The sequence below is a fragment of the Pyxicephalus adspersus genome, chromosome 10, assembly GCF_032062135.1.
Source record: "Pyxicephalus adspersus chromosome 10, UCB_Pads_2.0, whole genome shotgun sequence".
Classification (NCBI taxonomy): Eukaryota; Metazoa; Chordata; class Amphibia; order Anura; family Pyxicephalidae; genus Pyxicephalus; species Pyxicephalus adspersus.
The window spans coordinates 9,686,386-9,710,047 of record NC_092867.1 but is presented as its reverse complement, the minus strand read 5'-3'; the positions used below and the strand labels follow the sequence as shown (position 1 = coordinate 9,710,047).

Below are 23,662 nucleotides of genomic sequence, written 5' to 3'. Positions count from 1 at the left end.
GCTCTATGTTTTAATAAAAAGTGGAATTCAATCTTGAGCCCCTGGCAGTTATAGCTTATTTAGAGGAGAAGGTGGCTTTTTACATTTTATATGGCTGCATCAGGACAAAAGGACGAAATATTCAAAAGCTCAGTTACAGCTAAAAGCTTTTTATTAGGTTTAAATGGTTGGAAAGAAGTATAGATAGTGCTGGTACCCTTAGATGCTTTTATGAGGGCTCATTTAGCTGCATTGGCCTGATTTATTAAAGTTTTACATGGCTGGAGAGGATACACTTTCATCAGTTAAGCTGAGTGATCCAGCAAATCTGGAATGGATCTGGTCCAAAATTCAAAACATTTGGTAGCAAATGTCTTTGAAGAAATCCATTCCAGGTTTGCTTAATCGCCCGGCTTCATTAATGAAAGTGTTTTTTCAACATACAGTACAATATGCATTGCTGTGACATATTTTAATAGGCCCCTTAGTGCATGAGGGCACTGTAACTGCATTGCTGCATACCCCAGTAAACGGTAGAAAAATTGGAAGAAAGGGTCTTGTGCACATGTTCTTCGATTGTGGGGGTACCCTAACAGTCAATTTTGATTTGTAAGCCCAACAGGGTTAACAACTGTGCTTTAAAACACTGCATAGGTCTAAGCTGCTCCTTATTGTTAATTTAAATATTTGTATATGTGAGGTTTCTGGAATTTGGCTTTGCAGCGGTAAGACATGAAAGGATTCCAAAGGTTCTCTTGGTTTAAGTCCAAATAGAATTTTTTTTCCAGATCTTAGATAAGAGTGCTACACCATAACTTTTTAAGTCCAATAAAAAAAAGTTTTCCAGATCTGAGATAAGAGTGCAACAACACAACTTTTGAAGTCCAAACAGAAGTTTTTTCCAAAGTAAAATCAAAAAGATAATATTACATGTTAATTATTTTATTTAATATTTCTTTATTGATCTGGACTTTAAAATGTCTAGTGTGACAATTTTTTTTCAATTCTATGTGTTTATGTTGCTGTCAATGTCCCCATTGGGGAGATCTACCAGCACAGTCACTACACCAAGATTTAAGTTCAATTCCACCACGAAGAAACAGATAAGGCTGAAAGCACCATTCTTGTATATTATATAAGGTCCCAGTTTCAGCAATTTGGTGTCATTGGTGAAAATTTCCATTTGTTTTTTTTTCTGACCACCAGGACAAGAACACAGGAGGGTAAAGCTCCACAATAATGACTCAGACAACACATAAAACTTGACATGGAGAAACACAGACAATAATAAAAAAATATGTAACCCCTCTCTGTTTTACCCAAAGCAAACAGTTTTGCAGCAGATTTAGGGATTGCATTCACGTGAATCACAAGGGTAGAAATGAACTTGCAGGCATTTTTATATCACATTTATCTTTTTTTCTTTTATTTGGTTTGTGTTGAGTATTTTTGATTTGTGCATTGATTTCGTTCTCAGGTTTTTGGCCCTGCCAAGATTTTATCTGCCAATCATACAAATATGTTAAGAGAGAAATTAATAAGGGGCAGTTCAAAGTTTTTTTAAGATCAAAGCCAAGCATTGTCAGTAAAGACTTTACGCAAGTCCTTTCTCTCGTGTTCTGTGAGTGGTAGAAGAGGGGAACGGCAATAGCCTCCATGATAGCCAAACCACTCCATAGCCTGCTTTAGACCTGGGATGCCAAATCTTCGTGTCACCTATAACAGAGAAAGAATATTCAGATCATACACAGCTTCAACAAAGAAATGGTATACACTTCATCAGTGTACAATAAAATACACACACAGACAGTATAGAAAGTGTTGTTTGATCAATGCAAAATGGAGCATAAACAGAAGATGCCCTGTCTGGTGTTTTGCTGCAAAATTCCTCCATAATGCAAGAAATGCTGTTGCTGACCTGTTTCAAAAAATGCAAGTTATTTCTCTGTCTTTGGCTTCATTACACATTTTGGCCCAAGTATGAGGATCAGGAGAGTCAGGGTTTTCTAGGTTCTAGGCCAGGGATTCAAAATTAAAGCCAATAGTTCAGAATGAGAACTAGATAACTAGATTTTTTAGATTATTTTATTGCACTGATATCTCCATGGTCATGAAAGGATTTTCACCAACTCCAATCCAAATGGAGGGCTTGACCCTGTTTGTCCGTCGCTATCTAGGGGGGAAAGGTTGTTTAAGTAGGTTTGAAAGTCTGCCCCTATCACTATGCTTATCCTAATTTTTCTTGATGGCCCCAAAGTGATCAATAGCAATGAAAATAGGCTGTCTTTATTTTTTTTTAAAGTAGTCTTTACAATTGAAAAGTTGCAAGACAGCCTAATCTATTCACTTGACTAGTTAAACATGTATCTTAGCTCCTATTTTTTCCTCCTCTATTGAAAGTTACAGAACTAAAAAAGGCATTATCTGATTCTAAACAAACACACAACATAACCCCAATCTATTTTCAGAAAAAAAACTTCCCCACAGCTTTTAATAATGCATAATAAGAATATTAAGAATTGCACAATTAGAACAAGTAAACTGTACTTACTGTACTTAAACTGTACTTAAAAAGACATATAAAAAGTAAATCTGTCAAAGTGTGCTGCTAAAAGCCATAAAAGTAGTAGTATCTACTTTCTGTATACAACACTTCTGCTCAAATTCACCACCAGAGACCCACAAAAAGCTATCTGCAATTATGGACTTTGTGAAAGTCAACATTTGCATTGAAAAGCATTGTAAGCACTTAGGCCCAGTTACAGGCTACTCTGACATCAAGCATTAAACTGTAGAAGAAAAGGGGTAATGCCAAAGAAGAAGCAGGTACCCTATGATGACCTCAATCCATGTGTTTGATTATTGTAATAATCTACATATATAGAGTTTCTGCATTACAAGATCAGCTAATTTAAATTGCAGTAACCCTTCCAACTTTAGAAACCAAGATAGAATGCTAAAACTATAAAAATATTTTTGTTTAGATCAATAACATTTAGGGAATTCCTGGTAGGCAGCATCATTTGCAAGGGTCATGCTCATCATCTATCAGAGCAGCCGAACTACATGTTCCATCAATTAATTACAGTCAGGCATATCGTAAAAATAGCTCAGAACAATTGAGGAGAGTGTCTTATGATTGAGAAATGTGGTTAAAAGTTCAGCAGGGTACATTATGTCAAATCTTTCCTCATGTCAATGTCATTATAATGGCGGTGACATAACAACAACAGCTCCTGCCATTCTAACAGCTGCTCTTACATGCTAACAAATCCATGTATGGATGGGATAGGTTTATTGTTTACATGAGTATTTTAGGAGATGCGCACACCAAGCCTTAGTTAAAAGGCAAATACATCTGGAAAACAGGATCACCATATACACTGCCCTATGTGAAAAAAGTTTTTGCAAGATAAAGTAAACCTAACTTGATTTTTGTAATATCAAAAAACACTGCAGATGTATAAAAGTTGCAAATCAGTTGGCAGGGCAGAAAAGTCTACAGTTACTGAAAAACTGAACATAGGTGTTGAAATTGTCCCTTATCCACCCCAAAAATCAATACACCACCCCAAACACAGGTGTCATTGTGATCCAAGTGGATGCTATTCCATCATAGCCACATCCCCAGAACATGGACCCATGTTCTTCCAATACACACCATGTCTGTGTTTTCCCTGTAAAAGTCTTCCACAACAAGTTCCATCCAAAGCAACAAATGTCTTCTCCTGCCTTCAAGCATTGACTTCTTCATAACACACCTGTGGTCTCATTTGTACCATGCCAATTCCAACTCCACATCCAACACAAGAGATTTCCACCTATCCTATGACCATGTCCCTTCCCTGACTAAGCATGAAGTCTTATAATTACACATTGGGAATCCTGCACCCAACACTTTGTTACCCACAGGGCAGCAGAACTGTACTTTTACTGAACTGTATAGGAGAAAAGGCCAATGCAACCTCAAAATGATTGAAAACTATTCTGTGAAAACAAGGTATTATGATTTCCATGCATCTTTGTTGTTTTGGTACTTCTCTTCCCCTTCCTACATCCCCTTCCTACATTCCCCCCCCCCCCCCCCAGGGTTACATTGGGGGCCAGGGGTCCAATCCACCAGTGTTTACTTAAAGTTTAGTCTACGAAACCCCCTTTTTACCCTACAAACCCCATTCCCCATATAACATGTGCAGACACCATGAGTCCCTTTTCCCTGTACAAAGAATGCAGTGGTATACAATAAAATAAAATTACCTTCCCAAGGGTCAGGTACTCCTTTTCCATGCAGCCACCCACTGTCACTCATCTTAGTCTCTGTCACTCACCAAACCCTTCCTGGGAGTCAGGGAATGACTGTTGATCTCTATGTGGAAGCAGTGGCATCAATGCAGAAATCTGACCAGCTGCTGATAGCAACCTATAGCTCTGTAAATAGCAAATCACATGTTCCCTGATGATTAGAGGGTTCTAGCTGTGACTAGGGGTGCTTGTCTGACCACTAAAGAGAGATTACTACTGCAGAACCAGGGTCCTTATCTGCAGCATGCTGACAAGGAAAGGCATTTCTACTCGGGCTATCGACACTTTTTAAAGAAAACTAACTGCAAGACGTTGCACACCTTTTAATGCCCCTGTAGTATTTGTAGCTGATTACTGAATACTGAAAGTTCAGATATGGTTTGACAATTAAAAAATGTATACAGCTGTATTCTTTACAGTGAAACAGATCATTCTGCATCATAAAGCAGCAAGACCAAAACAAAAACTTTTTTATACTGCAATTTGTAGAAAGATAAATATACAAAGCTACCAATCAAAGTCATGTGAAGGTGAAAATTCCCAGAGACAGGAACCACATGTAGGCAGCATGTAATCTAGTCAATCAGTGATACATTCATCCATTCATGTGGCCATTAATCCCTATTATGGCTCCTTCTTAGACTGCGGCAGACTGAATGACCCTGGAAGGTTTGTCATGCTTTCCTAGCGCAAGCAAAACACACCAGCTACATAATGCTACCTGGAGGGCTGCCAACAGGACAGCTGCACATCCCATTACTTAACAAAATGCCAGCTGCGATGCCAACTGGGCACCACGCTGGTTCTGGGAGAAGGCCCGTCTGGTGTTTTCTTAACCAGTGTAGGAGAAAGATAAGTTTAGAAAATGTCTAAGGTTGTTGAAAACATTAATCATAAAAACCAGAGGGTTATTTCTTAGAATTTATAAAAAAAAAAAGATTTAGTTGTAATTATTTATTAAGGTAAAGAGAAAGGAGCTATGTATAGAACCATGTAGCATTTTCCTAGCTGATCCATGCATAGGTGATATCTAATTGTATCAAATTTCTGTTCTTGTTCAACCTATCATCTTTCTTTGTCTTGTCTTATTACAAAAGCCAGATCTTAAAGTAACAGGATTTAAATAGTGAAGATTTGTTATAGGCAACTTTTAGAAACGTTCATTTTGTCTTAGTACCCTGGAAATGTAATTTTAGTATAGTATTTATCCTGATTCTGCATCTGCAGTATGAGATCTAAGGGAATGATGACTGGTAGACTCAAAGATTTCGAGTGAGATTGGTGAAGTCACCACTAAAATGTTATCTTTTCTGACATGATAAGATGTCATCATCTGACATGAGAAAACAAAGAATTCCTAAGTCATAGTATTATTATTAATATTATCATTAAACAGTATTTGTATAGAGCCAACATGTTGTGAAGGGCTGCACATTAAATAGGGGTTGCAAATGACAGACAGATACAGACGGTGATACAGGAGGAGGAGAGGACCCAGCGCCGAAGAGCTTACAATCTAGGAGATAGTATGTCAGTAATGGGAAAAGATCATCTGCAGAAAGACCATGGGCAATACAGGTGACTATTCTTATTTTGGCCACATATTCAAGGGTTTAGGTCCTCTTTAAAGTACCACCCAGCACCAGAAATAAAGGGAATGTAAAAGATGGTCTTGTGTCATACAGCAAATGAGCATAATTAGCAAATCAGGCTATTTTTAACTATACAGATACAGATGCGTTGAACCCGAATCATCTGCATGACACCAGGCAATTAACATTTTCAGGGAAGGTCAGTAATGACAGCAGCCTACAAAATACTCTCATGACAGGTTACCTTTATTCTAGGTATGTTTTCTCAATCAGGGTTCCTCCGGAGCTTGCTAGGGGTTCCTTGATCAATGAACAATTTGTGATTTTGAGGTCAGTTACCATTGACACCAATGATCTTTTTGGCTATCTGTAAGGATGACATTCTTTCCACTAGCCAGCAATGTAAGAGGCATTCTTCATACTGACCATCATGCGAATATACTGTGAGCTGTGGATGAACTAATTATAGCAGGAGTTCCCCATTTTAAAAATCTGGAGAAAGGCTGATCCAGAGAGAATTTTGTGTAATATTGTAGCTCAACCAGTTATTTTTTTTGATTTTTTGTTAAAAAAGGGTAATATTGCCTTGGGAATACCTGACAAATCTTTCCAGAACTATCTGGGCTGGATAGTCATCATCTTTTGAACTATAACGTGTTTATCAGTTCTAACATTCGTCTTCCTATGATGACCCCATAGATACATTGTGGTAATGAGCATTTTTAACTTAGGGCATTACTGGAACAATCACAGAGAGAAACTTAAAAAAAATAGCCTGAAATAAAGAAAAAAAATGTAGCCACACATTCAAAGACTACCCTGTTTCCCCGATTATAAGGCACTCTCTTATATTTTTTGAAATGCCAAAATATGCCCTATTTTAATTATTTTTTTAAAAATCGGGGGTGGCTTACTTAATGGGGATGTCCTAAAATCGGGGAAACACGGTAGCACGTAAAAATATGTTGTATTGTGTTTTTGTTATTAGTTGTCTGTGTTGCCTTGCTGTTGAGAAAGAGAGAGACTTCCCCATTCATTTGGAGAAGTCTTTTGACACTTCAATTGTCTCTGGTGTAAAACCACATTTTTAATATTAATATTATTATTACCATCCCTAGCGGCCTAATTCTGCCCATATCCATGCCTAATTCTGCCCATATCCATGCAAAATGCGGTACAATTTTTTGCATGGAAATTTATTTTTCATTGTAGGCTGTAATTCTTAGGCATAACTCATTGATATTTAATAAATTTAATATTATTTATATATTTTTATTAATATAATTAATAATATATTAAAAATATTTAAACATATCATATAACTGAACAGTAGCATATATATATATATATATATATATATATAAAATTTATAATTTTATATATATATATATATATATATATAAAATATATAATTATATATATATTATATGAATATTTCTTTGTATTGGACTCATTACAGCTATTTTGTATTGAATCCAATACAAAATTATTGAATTTCCCGCCAATCCTCCCGCCCGCACCAACGTCCGCACTCTATGGGGGGGAAACCCCATAGATCTCGCCTCTGCACTTTGTGGCTGGAGATCGGAGGAGCAGGACGTGTCCCCAGGACCTGCGGGGACCAGTAGGATGCCAGGGGACAGCGACGGAGCAAGGTAAGTGGGATTTTTTTTTTTAATTAAAAGTTACCCCGAGTGTGACTCGGGATTGTCCCTTTTTGCATGTAAAATCCACCCCGAGTCACATTCGGGATTACCGCTAGGGGGGGGTTAATAAACAGGATTTATATAGCGCCAACATATTACACAGCGCTGTACATTAAATGGCAGATAACCTCCCTGTGGTGTAAATAGTACAAAACGGAAATAAAGTCCTGAAGACCACACTTACCGCAGCATTTGGCTCAATCAGGCGGTATTGAAGCTCTCTTGCTTCCTGCCACTGGCCGTTTACACACAGTCTTTCCAGTTCACAAAGCTGGGGACCAAGGACATTAGCCAAAGCACAAACACCCCCAACAGCACCTATCCAAAAAAAAATGGAGACAGAAATTGATTTATTGAATTGATTCCATTTTGTAAGTTTTTACTTAATTGATTCCTAGTTTTTTTTTTTTTACTTTTTACAGTGTTTGCTTTAAATACACAAAAGTTTTATCAACAAAAATAGTCTCCAATGGGGATACAGACAGAAATGATATACTGACAGAGGGGGTAACCTTACCCAGTGCTGTTCAAAAATTTCTCTGGAGTTCAAAACACAAAGTATCATACGGTAGAAAATAATAAAGGGCAATACTAGAATGTATGGTGCTCCAATTACAGCACAACCATAATATTCAGAAGTTAGTATATACTGCACCTTCTTCAAACCTTTGTAGTATAGAGAAAGTAGTGACAAGTGTCAGTCAGCTGTGTCACCCCTTTTTGGCGAGCTTTACAACCTTTTCCTTGATATATAACCCAGTGTCACATACTTTCTAAGCAAAGTTCATCCAGGACAAGGCCTTTAAGTATTTATTACAACCTTCAGCAACTTAAAACACAACAAAGCACATTTACCCTCAGCTGTTTGCAGTCTGTCAGTAAGGAAGAGTGAATAAAAGAGAGCATATACAGATTCTTTATCTCCATTATTATTATTATAATAGTAATAATGATAAACAGGATTTATGTAGCGCCAACATATTACGCAGTGCTGTAGAATAAATAGGGGTTGCAAATGACGGACAGATACAGACAGTGACACAGGAGGAGGAGAGCACCCTGTCCTGAAGAGCTTACAATCTAAAAGATGTCAAAGTAATATTAATCAACTATCATTGTTCAGGCCATGCTGATGCAAAAACTGAAATTATATGTATTTCTGTCAACCATATTATTAAAGGTGACTTTTATGGCTTAGTTCTTTATAAAGGTACAGGTTCCAGGTAGAGAAGTTGTCACTTTTTCTTGGTAAGTATTTTTTACCTTTTGACAGGTCAGAAGGGGATATTAATACACAATACAAAAATTTTAGTTGACAGATTGTACAAATATAAAGGCACATGATCCCCGGAAAGTACTATTTTTTCTATAGACATTTTTGTGATTGCCCCAATAATTAAAAGAAAGGATCAGCTGACATGGTTACCATCCTCATTTTTGATTATCTGCTGGTACTGTTACCAGTGTTGTCATATTCACAAGTGATGATCAGACCCTATGGGGGGCTATGGGGATCATCAGTATTAAAGTGCTGATATAATAGTGGTAATAAATAAGGTTCTTTTTAAGAAACCCAAGGCCAGCTACTCCAAGACTAGCGTGCAATTCCATAATAAATGCAAATGAGCCGGTTCAGTTACTCGTTTCATTCAGTGAATTAAAAATGCTCCTTTAACATCTCATTCTTACACATGAGCTCCTAATTTAATAATAAATTGAACAGCGTGCAACTGTGATTGTACAATTAGTACACTCTTTGTCCCTTTAATGAAAACTATAGTGTGTCAGTATATGAGGCTGTGAGTACCGCCAGTTACTAAACCGGAATACGGATTCTGAGTCACGAAGCGGCAATGTTCTATAACAACCCACTAAATGCAACATTGGCTTTAAGTGAAACCGCATCATGTGCTTTGCCTAAACCTACACAACGCTTTTAAAAATTTACTACGCAGTTAATGGGCTCTGCATTATGACTGGTATTATTAGCTCTTCTCTGATCATCACAAGCGGAGAAGCAATGATACTCTGGAAGATGAGCCAAACCATTAGCTATGCTTCAATGAACATAATTGCTAGGCTAAAGGGGCAGCCTAGTGGTAAAGTCATTGCTGATACAGAGGGTAAATCACATAGCAAACCTCACTACATAAACTAAACATGAGCACAATGCGGCCAGAACTATACCATCAGATTTAAACCCCAGAAAGAAATAAAGTTCCTATTATTATTATTGAATCAGAAGGGAAGTGATATTAAAGGCTGCTTAGATAGGTACCAGAGTTTGATTTTGTAAAGGGTCAGGCTATCTGAAACTGATATGGAAAGGAAAAGCTCTTTTACCTATCAAAAGGATTGTATTTCTGTCCATTTAGTCCTGAGATTTACACAGCTTTGCCACAGCCAGGTGGATTACAACAATTACAATTATAGAATACAATAGAATCTTCTCTCTAATCCCTGACTGGTGACTGGACAGTGAATGGGAAGCAGCTAGCTCTAAAGCTACGTACACACTTGCAACTCTTGCCCGATAATCAGCTCAGGGACAATATCGTACGAGAATCTGAAGTGTGTACAGCACCTGTGGTTCATCGTCCAAACGACCATCCTGGCGGATCCACGGACGATGAACGATTGTAATGCAAGTGAAGGGGGAGAGCGTGCAGCAGGGTGCCGCTCCGTCGCTCTCCCCTCTGCATAGAGCAGAACGGTGCCGTTGGTCGTTGGAAAGGATCTTTGATGATCCTTTCCAACTATAATTGCAAGTGTGTTTGCGGCTTAAGGCTCATTCCTCTGCTTACTTTGCCCTCACCAAGCTTCTGCAAGCTTGAGCAGTATAACTTTCTCTTCCTCAATGCTTCCCATATCAATATTTACATTTAAAGCCCAACTTCATCTTCCTTCCCCTTAGCCCTCCTATTTCCCTCATAGATGCAAATCACCCTGTATGTATTTTTTAATGTATCTTTTTTAAGATAGAACTTTCAGCACTTATACACCAGACGACAGGACCAATAAGCCCTAAACTCAAAGGCATTGGGTTGAGCTGGGTGTCATTTAGTTTGGGATGAAGATCAGCGCTGGATCCCAGACCGGTAAGCTAATAGAATTTAAAATTTCCAGGGTAGAAATTTTGAATCTCTGAGGAACTTCTGAGTTCAAATAGTTTAGTTGTTGATTCCTGTAAAGGTAATTTACTATAGGATTTAGTTGTATGCCTATAGACTTCAAGGCTGGCGAGAGGTACAAGGGGTATGTTCCATCATCATGTGGTAGACTGGAACAGTACAGCAATGTCTGGATGAAATAATAAACTGGAATGGTACAGTACTAAGATGTTTGGGTGAACAACTTAATAGGTACCCAGTGCCCCCTTTATTTCTCTCCTGGTTTTATTTTCAGTATACTTTTAATGGAAAGAATGTCTTTCGGGTTCACAGTTACGTTTGATACATTGCCCCTGATTCATCAAACAAAATCGGATTATCGGTCGCGCATTCGTATTAGCGATCCGGAATCGCGCGCGATCGCGCTATTCAACAACCGGAAAAGCTCGCGCACGGAGCCGCGCTTATCCGACAGCTTTTTACTGGCGATCATGTCGCGCTTCCCGCGATCGCGGATTTCAATGATGAATCAGGGGCATTGTATACCAAATGGGTACCACTGACCTAGCCACAAAGCCAGCATTTCTACAATAGCCTTGTTCAATTTCCTTACAGTGACAACTAATAATGTTTCATTGCATGTGTGATGAAATTAAATAAAATCCTTGTTGTTAAAAAAAGATGCAATGGGCTCAACAGTGTGGTTATTGCCCCATCATCAGCAGTCCCTTTTAGAGACAACACTACAAAGATACACAGATTTCTATGCACAGCCAGCTCCTAGAAGGATCTTCATAGCACTCCTGATCCTGCAGAGGTGACCCCTGATTTCATTTGGGATTACTGCACAGATTCCATTCCATGCATAGCGTACCGACACTCTCCCATCTGATATAGTGTCTCTTGGAATTCATGCAGATCAGTTGGCTTGAGTTGGAGAGAGACGTAGGGCCCGGTTATACAATGCCATTTTCATAATGGTCACAATGTCCCTGAAGCTTTTCAGAGAACATCGAGTCCTGCTATTTTCAGCAATGTCAGAGTAACATGGTTTAGGTGCTGGGGGATTTTCAAATGAAATGCTTTAAAAGCTTTTTCAGCCGAGATCTACCTTATCCCCCTCGGAGATTCATAACCACTTCATATCTTTGATTCTATGTTTATGAAACATATGTGGTTTTCCTTTCTTTGTATCCCACAGGAATTGTAAAACTCCTTTTATCATTAAATGCAAAGGCTGGACAATAAACTTTACATTTAAATACATAAATCACCAACACCTTAAGTCTGTTTTGTGATTGTGAATTTGTTTTTTTTGTTTTTTAGAGTTACAAACAAAAAATAATCTGGCCTCATCAAAAACTGTCCAAGGTTATCATTATTCTGAGGGTGTAAGCGCTGCAAATATGCCAATCAGCTGATCCCAAAAAATAATTTGTGCCATTCATTCCAACAACAATTATTCCATTGGAATATATGTGCATTTATCATATTTGATGGATATTATGTACCTGCAAAAAGCCTTTCTTTTGCAGACACACAAAGGCCCTGGGTTGGCCACCATCTTGGATGTGATGTCAGCAGCACTGGCAGACTCACAGCTGTCCCTGACACTCTATAGCAGCCATTCTGAACTGTAAGGTTCCTCGGGAGGTTGATATAAAGATGACCTTACAGTATTGTGTCCAGTGTCATCTGGCAATTAGTAGCATGACCCCAAAAGCCATGTGCAGGGAGTATACTTTCCACTGACCACCACTGTAAGCTGACCATCAATGTAAGACCTGAACTTTTTTTAAAGGGTTCCTCCAATTGGAAAGTTTGAGAAAGGCTGTGGCAAAGGGAAAGGGACAATGTTTCTTTTTGCCTTCCCACCCACTGGTATAGCTGTGTTGAGATGAAAGAAAGGCAACATACAATACAATAGCGCTCTTTGGAGCTAGAATACTGATTAAAAATAACATTTCAGCTCACACATCAATTATTTGCTAGTTTTGCAGTGACACTGCCTCTTTTCTGAAAATCCCTACCCTTTCCTGCAGTATTGGTTTAAAAAGCAGCATTGCCATACATGAGAAAGTGCAAAAACCATTACTCTTGCTGTTGGATTACAATGCATGTATAGCAGCCACTCAGATCAGTTTAAAACATCCAAAATGTGAGGACAGTGTGAAAAGCAACCATTGAATGTAGTTCTTAAAAAATCATCTGCTATTATTAGGCAAATGTTTTCAATCCTGGGCCAGATCCATTGCAAGTTTGCTGTATCACCCAGGTTCAGCTATTTGCATGTATTGTTGTATGCAACAAAACATATACGCTTAGATGCGAAAACAGTTTACTTAAGCCTGTAAGTTCTAAGTCATTGCTTATCTAACAGAAGAAAAAAAATAACACAGGGAAGACGATTTGTTTGTGAAAATCACCATATGGTGTCAAGTACAGGGAAAAAACAGCTGATGTACACAGTCACATTCCCATGTGAAAACAAATTGCTCACTCGAGTTGAGTGACTTCATTGTAGTTTTTTTAGTTGGTAAAGATCAAAGAAGAGTAGAAACTAATGATGGTCATATACTGGCCTTTTTGCATCCAACAATACACATAGATTTGAAAAACATTAATTGTTGTTTCTTGGATTACAAAAAAAAAAGTAAATGGCTAATCTCTTTGGGGCAGCTCCAACTCCTATGTCTTTGCTTGCATCTTCGTGACATTTTCAACCCCTTCAGAATGTAAAGTGCTACATAATGCATTGGTGTCTAATAAATAAAATGTAATATTAATGTCTGCCACTATAAGCATAATTGAAAAAAGGCGAGATAATTACTATGTCTATGTGTTTCCAAAGGGCCAAAACAGTCTGATAATAGACAAGAATCCTGAATGACCACCCTAGACAATATGATGAGCATTGTCAGAGGTGGGATGCATTTGTTACTTCATTAGGAGATGTCAAGTTATTAGGAGCATGTCCACTCCTACTGTATATAGGTAGCCTATTGCTTTAATAGTCTGAAGCCCATCCTAAGTGTTAACGCATCCCTGCTTTGGCTTTAGAGAGACCTAATCCTGTTTAGAATTTCGATTAAAACTGTGTGGGCTGGGAAGCAGCATTTGGGGTGCCGTTATTAAATATGGAAATGCAAAACACCAATGCACTTGCTGTGTTTTGCTGTAATACACATGGAAAGGTGTCCATCTGCATGCATTGCAACAATGCACTAGTGTGAATTGACCTTTACACTTTTCCTACATGACATTTGTAGGAACATAGAAGCTAGACAACAGATTGTAAGGTCAGACCGTTGACAGGGCAGAATCTTTTAGACTTCAGTTGAATCTGATCCCTGGGTCTCCAGCTCAGGATACATATGAAGTAATAAATTAAAATAAGTCACATATACCACTTCCATAAATCCATCGTTATATTAAGCGAAGGGTAAATATTACAAATCATTCAAGTTACTGTGACGCATAGGTATGTCTAAGACGTCTTGCTCTGCATGTGTTTGGGTAATATTATTTTACTCACCTACTGAGTACCCGGCTAAGAGAAAGCCTGCAGATCCAGATAGCACTTGGAAGCCAAGGTGGCGGGTTTTGTGGATAATAAGGCCTACACGTGTAATCTAAAAAAAAAAGAGAAGGTAATAAATATTTATTTATTTATTATCTTTATTTATTTATAAATAAGTAAATTTCAGGTTTGTTGAGGAACACACAATCCATTCAGGTGAAGTTATACAATGCAAGAATCTTATTAAACTCACAATATAGTAGACTGGGATTTAGTATGCTTTAAATATCAATACAACCTTAGCTTACCAGGAAAAACTGCAGGTTTGCATAGCTCTAGGCATGGGTGACAGGACCCTGTACTGAGGGAAAAGACAAAGCCTATTGCCTCCTGAAAGCTATATCTACCATGCTCCGTTTAGTAAATATTAGCATCATGACTAATATGAAAAATAAGTCTTTAGGTTGATTTTGTAGATAAAGCAGAGATTTGTCCAACTTGGGTGTAGGGGCTCTTTAATATGTTTTGCACTTTAATAAGTGGAAGGCTACATTAACTTTTTTTAACGTCCTCTTTATCTATAAGAGAAAAGTAGAATATAACTTATTTTGCTGGGCAGCCCAGTCCAAACTACTAGTTTATTCTATAATATTTGCAGTACATCTCAGCTACATATGACAACTTCCATATTTTATTCCTTCAAAGACCCTGCAAATAAACCAGTTGATCTGCTAGAAATGCACTCAATCCTGTGCCAATTGTCTTATAGTAAACCTCCTATACCCTTCTACTCTGTCATCCTAGCAACACTTATTATTATGTAGTCCAAATTAAAAACAGGGGGACCAATTAGAATTTTTGAAAGAACTGAGGAAGTGTACAGGTCAGCTCAATTTCTGATCAACAAGTAATCTTTTGAACTTATTAAAAAAGTTAAAGTTATGTAACAAAAGGAGGAAAAAAGATAAATTAATTGCTAGGGTTTGTATATCTGTTAAATGTGAACACTTGTGGATTGTTCCTTGTCTAGTTTTAAAGATAAAAGTAATAATTTTAAATGTATTTGTGCAAAATATAAAAATTGCCTTTCTCTAATATTCACAGAACTGATTGTTGCCTTGATAAGGGGACCACTGACCCCCGAAACACAGTGTCGATATAGAACCACAGTAAAAGGATTTTCAAAGAATTGTGAGTACTGTCTTTGGTATTTGGATTTTCGACAGTGTCACAGTCATCATGCACCATACCTGGTTATTAATTTCAGTTCTGATCTCCTTAATGGACCAGCTATATAGAGAACTATTTTCACATTATGACAAAGCTCAGTGCAATACGTTATTGTTATAGAGAGTCCATGTTGATGCCATCATTTATTGCTGCCCCAGGCTTAGTAAAGTGGCAAATAAATATAGTTTATACATTATATGACTGTAAATGTAGGTGTGAATGATACAACCAGTGCTGTAACATTGTCCTTCAACACTCTAATGAGCAAAGGCTTAGAGCCGTCTCGGTCCTGGAAGTGTCCTTTGGATCCTTGCCATGGTTGAAAATGTCAAGCTGCCGACTCTCTGCCTGGAACTTATTCTAGGGTGTCCAAAAACCTAACATCAGAATTATGTTAGCTGATATGTACCGACAGTGCATAACCATCCCATAAAACATCCAGATCAAATTATTACTATTTCATACTTTAAGAAGGGATCATTTCTTAAGGGTCCAAATTGTCTATGTCTATATCTGTCTGTCTATGTAATTCTTCATAACTGGTCCTTAGTATGTTTCACTTTTAATCCCAGCTGTCCTGTGGAATTGAAACTAAAACACAGGGTACAATCTGAAGATACCCATTGTTCTTCAAGGAAAACACCAAGTGGTACAGAGGTCCTCATAGTACTGCATTTTTGGGCAGATCACAATAGTCATCTTAAACTCAGCTACATTTGTAGACAAGTCTAAGTACTCCAATCAGCTTCCAACAGCAATAACAGCTAAACAGATTAGGATAACATAGGATACCCCCAGGGGTAGGTAGCATTCAAACTTTGGATGTTTTTTCAGTCAACACTCATCAGGTTTTTGTGAAGTGGTTGATAACTGCCGTGTGTTTGCATTAGTCTAAAAGTGGGTTCTCTAATATTTGGTAAAGTTTAGAAGATCAGGGTGAAGAGTAAGTGTTGCAAGATAGGTGTGTGCAAGGTACCATTTCTCATCATTTTCTTAGCCTTTAATAACCATAATAATCAAATAATACTTGTATTACTCTATATACCTAGAGGAGACAAACACTTTATAATTAGATATTTACCAAGCATTGATCATATATATCTGTCCCTAAGCATGCAAGAGAAACAGGACAGTAATCATATATGCAGCATCATTAAAGCATAATTCATATCTTACAGGAGAAACTTAGTGCCCCTTTAGTGCCATATAAGTCATATAAATTCATTGTCAAGTATGTTCAAGTATGATTTGAGTATAGAGGAGTTGGGTATTGTCTTTTCCAAATACTTATCTTGCATTAGGCCTAATTTATTAAGGATCTTCAAGATTGATACACTGGCCCTGATTTAATAAATTTCTCCAAGGCTGGAGAGAATACACTTTTATCAGTGAAGCTGGGTGATCTGGTCCAGGATTGAAAACATTTTCTAACAAATAGCTAACAAATAGCTTGACTTTTTGGAAATTCATTCCAAGTTTGCTGGATTACCCAGCTTCACTGATGAAAGTGTATGCTCTCCAGCCTTGGAGAACTTTAATAAATCAGAGCCACTGACATGGAAGAAACCGAGTGATCCAGCAAGCCTGGAATAGATTTCTCCCACCTATTGCATGCTGCTTCCCCACCTCTTGGTTTTCTAAGTTTTTCTGGGCAGGGTGTCACTGTCTAAGTCTGTCTATATAAATCCTGTTTATTAATAATAACATTTGCTATTAGTTAACAAATGTTTTCAGTCCTGGACCAGATATAATAAAGCTCTCCAAGGCTGGAGAGGATACAGTTTTATCAGTGAAGCTGGGTGATCCAGAAAACCTGGAATGGATCTAGTTCAGGATTGAAAACAATTATTTACAAATAGCAAAAGACCTTTAAGAAATTCATTCCGCGTTTGCTGCATCACCCAGCTTTATTGATGAAAGTGTATCCTCTCCAGCCTTGGAGAGCTTTAATAAATAAGGACATATGTATCTTCTCATTTATATAAGAAGTCAATGTAACAAAAAGAACGGACATGTAAAATAATATCCTAAACAGGTTGATATCTTACCAGGCAGCATGTGTTCTTTGTTCTTCACTAGATGTGCTCTTGTCCATAGTGTAAAAAGCGTACACGCCAAAGGCTTTTTTAAGAGTGTGTTATTAGGTGATAAACCTTAAGAGTACATTCTTTTTAAGCTCAGGTTGTCATTTAACATTTCTGTTTATAGACCAGCAAGAATTTTTACCTCATAAACCTAACACTACACGTTTACTGCAGTCTTAGAGAAAGATCTCCGGAATCATTCCAGTTGACTTTTTATGAATTAAGTAGATGTACTTTTATTTTTACTGACATCCTGTTAAAAGAATAGTATTAGGGATCTAAGGTGTTCACTTAATTTTAACTACTATTACAAAGTTTTCCTAAAAATATTTGAATCATATTTCCATCTTGATAATGTCATAGCTGTTACATATTATTTTCTTAATTGAAGACAAGAACTGCTTTGAATTACAAAATGCAGGTGGAGGATTTATTTATTTACCATAAGTACTTTAAGTTCATGATTATTTTTTATGCACAAATTTGTAGATGATTAGGAGGGGTTTTAAAGAAAACCTGTTATTTTGCACTAATTAAGCAATGTGACATGTTTCCACTGTTCCAGAATACTCAGGGCAGAAATAGGTGGAATACTTTCACTGTAAAATCAAGGACTTACATCTCCTCCGCTGTCCTTGATCCCTATGATGTTTGGGTGCTGAGCCAAAGAAACTACTGCATCCACGGGCAAATCCAACCCAGTATTGCCAGGCACGCTGTAAAGGATAACAGGCACTGGGGAGGCATCGGCAACCTAGAAGAAAACAAGACAAAGGCCCTGATTTATTAAAGTTCTGCAAGGCTAGAAAGAATACACTTTCATCAGTGAAGCTGGGTGATCCAGCAAACCTGGGATGGATCTGGTCCAGGATTGAAAACATTTGCTAACAAATAGCAAATGACTTTTAGGAAATATATTCCAGGTTTGCTGGATTACCCAGCTTCACTGATGCAAGTGTATTCTCTCCAGCCTTGGAATACTTAAGTAAATCAGGGTCAATGTGTCAGAATTTCAAGGGAAGCAAGAAATACACAGTCAACATTTATAGCCATTTCTCAAGTAATTTGAACAAAAAATACTGTATGTGAAACCAGTGTCCTGGATCACCACTTATTCATGGTCACATGCAAAAAATCAGCAAGGCTAATACAACTAATACAACTACATTTTCTTTTCTATTTTGACTCTTTTCTGTTTTATACCTAAAACAACCTGTAGTTCCTATTTTCATGGAAGAACAAAGTTTGCAGATTTTCCTATGTTACTTTGTGGCCTTCTTGTGTTTCTGCATGGGTTTCCTCCCACAAAATGATTCAGTTATGTTAATTAGCTTCCCCAAAAACCGGTCCTTGGACTTAGTTAGTTTTTATCCCTCATTGCATTTTTACAAGGGTGCATTTGTTTGTTTTTAATTCAGAGTTACTAGACAACATGCAGGCAACTCAGAAGGATATCTGGAACAGCAGCCAGTATATTTCTCCAATAACATATAAAGGTAACCTTTACTGAGAGTGTATGCCGGCTCCTGATGCTAAGCCCTCTATGTAAAAATGACTATTATCTGGCTGTAACATTAATAGAAAGGCTTCAAAGCTAATTGTGTGACTAATTCAGAACAAAAAATGAAATTTTTTGGAATACATCGGTATTGGTGCCCCTTTATTGGTGTTCATCCAGTTCTTGTATTCTTGCTTTATGACTGTCTGTCGTTTTGATTACCTTGGTGTAATGATGCACTAGAGCAGAGCTGTTCATGCTGCCTTTATAATAACACGGAGTCACCACAAGAACTGCCTCTGCTCCAGCTTTGGCCATCTCCAGCGTCATTTCCACTGTGGCTTGTGTAGCTGAGAAAAAAAAGACACAAAAGACCATTTATAAAAACCCCAAACTGTTTATATTGGTCTGTTGTAGTGGTTAGATTCACAATAAAGGGAATGACGAAAAGGTATACAGAGGTTAAAGGGCTGCTGCTACCTAGGGAAAGAAATTATTAAAGTATTTTAAAAAACAATCACTAAAATCCCATGCTTAAAAACAAGAATCACTTCTTTTTTCTGAACATACTGTGCTTTGATATGCAAAAAGAAACAATTGCTGAGTTTGTCTTGGTCATTAAAGAGTTACAAGATGTTACAGATCAGATTAGCTCTTAAGATCACCCACAACCTCAGCTGTGTTTAGCAAAAGACTTCTACAAGTCATGCAAACCGCCCACCTATCAAGCCTCCGTCCTGCACACAAGCCAGCAGGGAAGCTCTGTTTGTATCTAGAAGTCACTCGTATATCAGATGTCTTTAACTCGGGGACTACCTGTACAATAGTAAGTTTTCAAAGTTGTTTCTACAAAATGTAAAAGTGTATAATATCAGAAAAGTATACTGTACATTCACATCCTGATCCAGCAATAAGAATCTTCTCTTTTGGCACCACCTCACGGACCTTGCGCACAACCTCCACTCTCTCCTCTCGACTCAGGTAAGCATATTCCCCATTTGAGCCTTGAACAACAAAACCTAAAAAAGAACAAAAGAATACATAGTTACCATGATGCATATAAAATATATACAATACCCATCTTAGTTTAAGTAGTCCTGTTTTTATTGCTGGAGTTGATACTCAGGAAAAGAGGAAACAAATTAAAATAAATGCAAACTCAATATCAGTTTTTCTAGATGTTTGGTTTGAGTATGCAAATAAATTTTTCAGAATCCGTTGTAAGGTTTCCAAGCAGGAAATTGTACTAGTAACATCACTTCATGTTGCTGGCTGGCAATGTAAAGCCACTGACTCACAATAAACAGCAGCCTGCTATCTATACGCCTTCAGTTGGCCATTACGTATTGGTAGCCCAATGGCTAACTGAACACTTCTTCTCCTATCCAGTTCTGGTAATACATTACCTATTTTTGTTTTTCTATCTGTATTGCAGTAAATACTTCACAAGTTTGTTTCTCTCAAGTTTTATCCCTTTGTCCCCTCATGTTTTTTTTGAAAAGTCTTAATCATAATATTGAAATTGGGCAGCATGGTGGCTCAGCGGTTACTACTCTGGCCTTTGCAGCGCCAGGTCCCAGGTTCAAATCTCAGGCAGGACACAATCTGCATGGAGTTTGCAGGTTCTCCCTTTGTTTGCGTGGGTTTTTCTCCAGTTTCCTCTCGCATTCCAAAAAAACATGAAGTTAAATTATTTGGCTTCTCACAGAAAATGGACCTTTAGACTGTATTAAAGGCATATGACTATGGTAGGGACATTAGATTGTGAGTGCCTTTGAGGGACAGCTAGTGACATGACTATGGGCTTTGTAAAGCGCTGCTTAATATGTTGGCGCCATATAAATACTGATTATTATTAATAATAATATTAACTGAAATACCAACAGCCAACTGAAGGTGTTTACACAACAGTCTGACAACTCTCCGCTGCTAATTGTAAGGAAGTGACCCAACGTTGTCAGCCTGCAACACATAGTGTCATTACTGATAGTGTTAAAACATACATGCATTTGTGTTGTGTGTTTTTTGTTCAGTCATTAAGTAAAAGTGATATTTTATAATCACATTGCCTGGACAAGTATGACATAGCCCTCAGGATCCCCTTGTTGATGGGGATGTGACATTGAAACTATAGGACAGGTAGAAGGCCCTCTTAAAAATGTTTATCAGGCCCATATTTTTTTAGTTTAGAATGAATTGGGAAGAGGCTTTGTAACCCTGTTATTTATGTTTCACTACTAGAACTCCATACACATACAATGTAGTGACAATGTTTCCACCAAACAAGAAATGAAGACAATCTATAACAAAGGCACAGACAGCATTATTCTGCTGACAGGGGTTATAACCTTTCCCTTGATTTTCCAGCAGGACAGGAAGTAAGTGTAAAGCTAGGTACACACTTTCAATAATTATCGCTAGAAAATGAACAATTACGACAGATCGACGAATATGCACGATTATACTTGAACGATCGTATTGTGCACAATCCTGTATATGCTGTAACGATACGATTGTTCAAATATAATCCACCAATAATGTACACACGGTAGATACAATCGTTTGAACGATGCAGGGAGTGACATGTAAAGGAGAAAGTGTATTGCAGAAGCATGCACGATCACTGAATGACTGTACACACGAAAGATAGTGAACGATCATCGGCCAATCAGATCAGCCGTGACGGTCGTTCATTTCCAACAACAGTCCTTGTTCGTCGGTCACCTTCTTTGGGAACGATTTTCAGCCAATCATTCATTCGTCGTTACAACGATAATCATTAGAAGTGTGTACGCAGCTTAAATCTCTTGATAGTAGAAGTAAAAACCTGAGGGTTCTTAACTAAGAAAAAAAGATTCCTCTATAAATACACATTGACAAGGTGCTTTCACCACTGTAAATGCAATGTTGGATAATGAAATAAAGTCTGATATAAAGTCTCACACTATATTACAAGTGTGTACTTACTAACATTAGCAGAAAGCAAGTACTCGTCATTTGATATTTTACAGTGAATCTGGCAAAGAGGGCCATTCTAAATTATATCTGTGCAAAGTGATAATGTGGTAATACCAGCCTGCTAATTCCTGATGTCATTACCATCATTGTGAAAAAGCAAAGACGGCAGAACACCCTGGCATTGATACATGAAACTCACTTAGATGGCTCTTAGTCAGGCAGTGACAACCGTATGTTGTATCCTGCAATGACTCACAATCATGTACAAAACTAAGTGCATCTTGTGGTATATGATGACATACGTACACAATTATTACCTTTTCATTAGTGTTTTTTACATGACTGTATATAGGCTGCAGGGATAAAAAAAAGAGTTTTTATTGACTGTAGCAACTTCCCTAACTTTTATAGTTATAAAAAAGCTGAAGAAAGAAAACTTCTTAGACTCCTTACACCCAGAACTTTGTTTATGAACATACACAAAACAATCAGATCAAAGCATATGAAAAACATAAACATAAGTAATATATAAATAGTAAAATAATAATGCTATACAGATATCTAAAAAAAAAACCTTTCCTGTACATGATGGGTTAATTGAAATTTAAGCCACTTCATATTATTTATTAACAGTATCTATGTCTTTATTAAGTAACCCCAGTGTATATAGGACAAAGAGCATTTGAGAAAGAGCATTCTCAAGGGACAAAACAAACAGGCAAGTTAGGATACCGCAGCTGTTTCTCCATGGCTTGACTCCTTCTCTCCATTATACTTGGGAAAGTTATTTGGTAGCACTAAAAGTTTTTTACGAATCTTAAAATATTATTGTTATCTAATAGGAGGGGGTGTAAGTATGGTATTCATAAATATTGGGCTGGCAGGTTCTGTACACTAAAAGATTTCCATGATCACCTTGGGTTATGATAGTGATTGGTGAATCCAATACCACACAATGATATTCCACTCCAGATGTCAATGATGGACTATTTACCAGGCTGACATTTTTAGGTAAATATAACCCCACCCTTTTGTTTAGGAATTAGCAGAAATGAGACAGTGTATGAGGTCTCAGAAGTAAATGTATTGTTGAGTGTTGTGGATTAGTATGGCATCCATTAGCAGCTGGTTCCAGATAGAACAAACACTAACTACTGAAAAACTCTGTGCCAACCGATATTGGTAAAGTCCATATACATTTTTGTAAAGTCCTGATAAAGGAGGCAGAACTACAGCTCAGATCCCTTATTAGAATAATCTTTTATCCAGACTCTAAAGCAGCCTTTCTCAACCTTTTCAAAACATGTGGGAACCCTTGAAATAACTTTCAGGTCAGGTCTCCAGGGAAACCTTTTATCATTACTATATCCACAGCTCGCAGTATATTATGTGTGCTCCATGTTTTCTTTGCCCTCTCCAGTAATCCTGTCCACCAGTGTGACAAAAACAGGAGTGGTCATGTGACTAGCTCCCCAATCCCTGACTTATTCCTTAGGTGCGAGTTCTAATCACTTTAGTTCCAGAAGTAAATAGTAGAGAGAAAAAAGGGAGAGATGGAGGGGAAGAAAAAGATGGAAAAAGAAAAGAATGGCAAAAAAGAAAAAAGTGGGAGAAATAAAATTTGGGGGATTTGGGGGGAATTGGGGGGAATTGTCAGATAGGGGCAGAAGAGAGGAAAATAAG

The 23,662-nt window shown here is 37.6% G+C and overlaps 1 protein-coding gene and 1 long non-coding RNA gene across 2 annotated transcripts in view; one reads left to right on the top strand and one right to left on the bottom strand.

The window, feature by feature from the left end:
- Positions 1-905: 905 nt before the first annotated feature.
- HOGA1 (4-hydroxy-2-oxoglutarate aldolase 1) overlaps positions 906-23,662 on the bottom strand; it is a 24,166-nt gene continuing 1,409 nt past the window's right edge. Inside the window, exons 2-7 of the mRNA XM_072424768.1 lie at positions 19,912-20,040; positions 19,244-19,371; positions 18,143-18,277; positions 14,225-14,321; positions 7,764-7,897; positions 906-1,695 (exon numbers count right to left, since the gene is read on the bottom strand). Of these exons, the coding sequence (XP_072280869.1) occupies positions 1,546-1,695; positions 7,764-7,897; positions 14,225-14,321; positions 18,143-18,277; positions 19,244-19,371; positions 19,912-20,040 (773 nt within the window). The 3' untranslated portion in view covers positions 906-1,545. The remainder of the gene's footprint in view (positions 1,696-7,763; positions 7,898-14,224; positions 14,322-18,142; positions 18,278-19,243; positions 19,372-19,911; positions 20,041-23,662) is intronic.
- LOC140339868 (uncharacterized) overlaps positions 22,725-23,662 on the top strand; it is a 6,918-nt gene continuing 5,980 nt past the window's right edge. Inside the window, exon 1 of the long non-coding RNA XR_011922560.1 lies at positions 22,725-22,990. This is a non-coding gene — a long non-coding RNA (uncharacterized lncRNA). The remainder of the gene's footprint in view (positions 22,991-23,662) is intronic.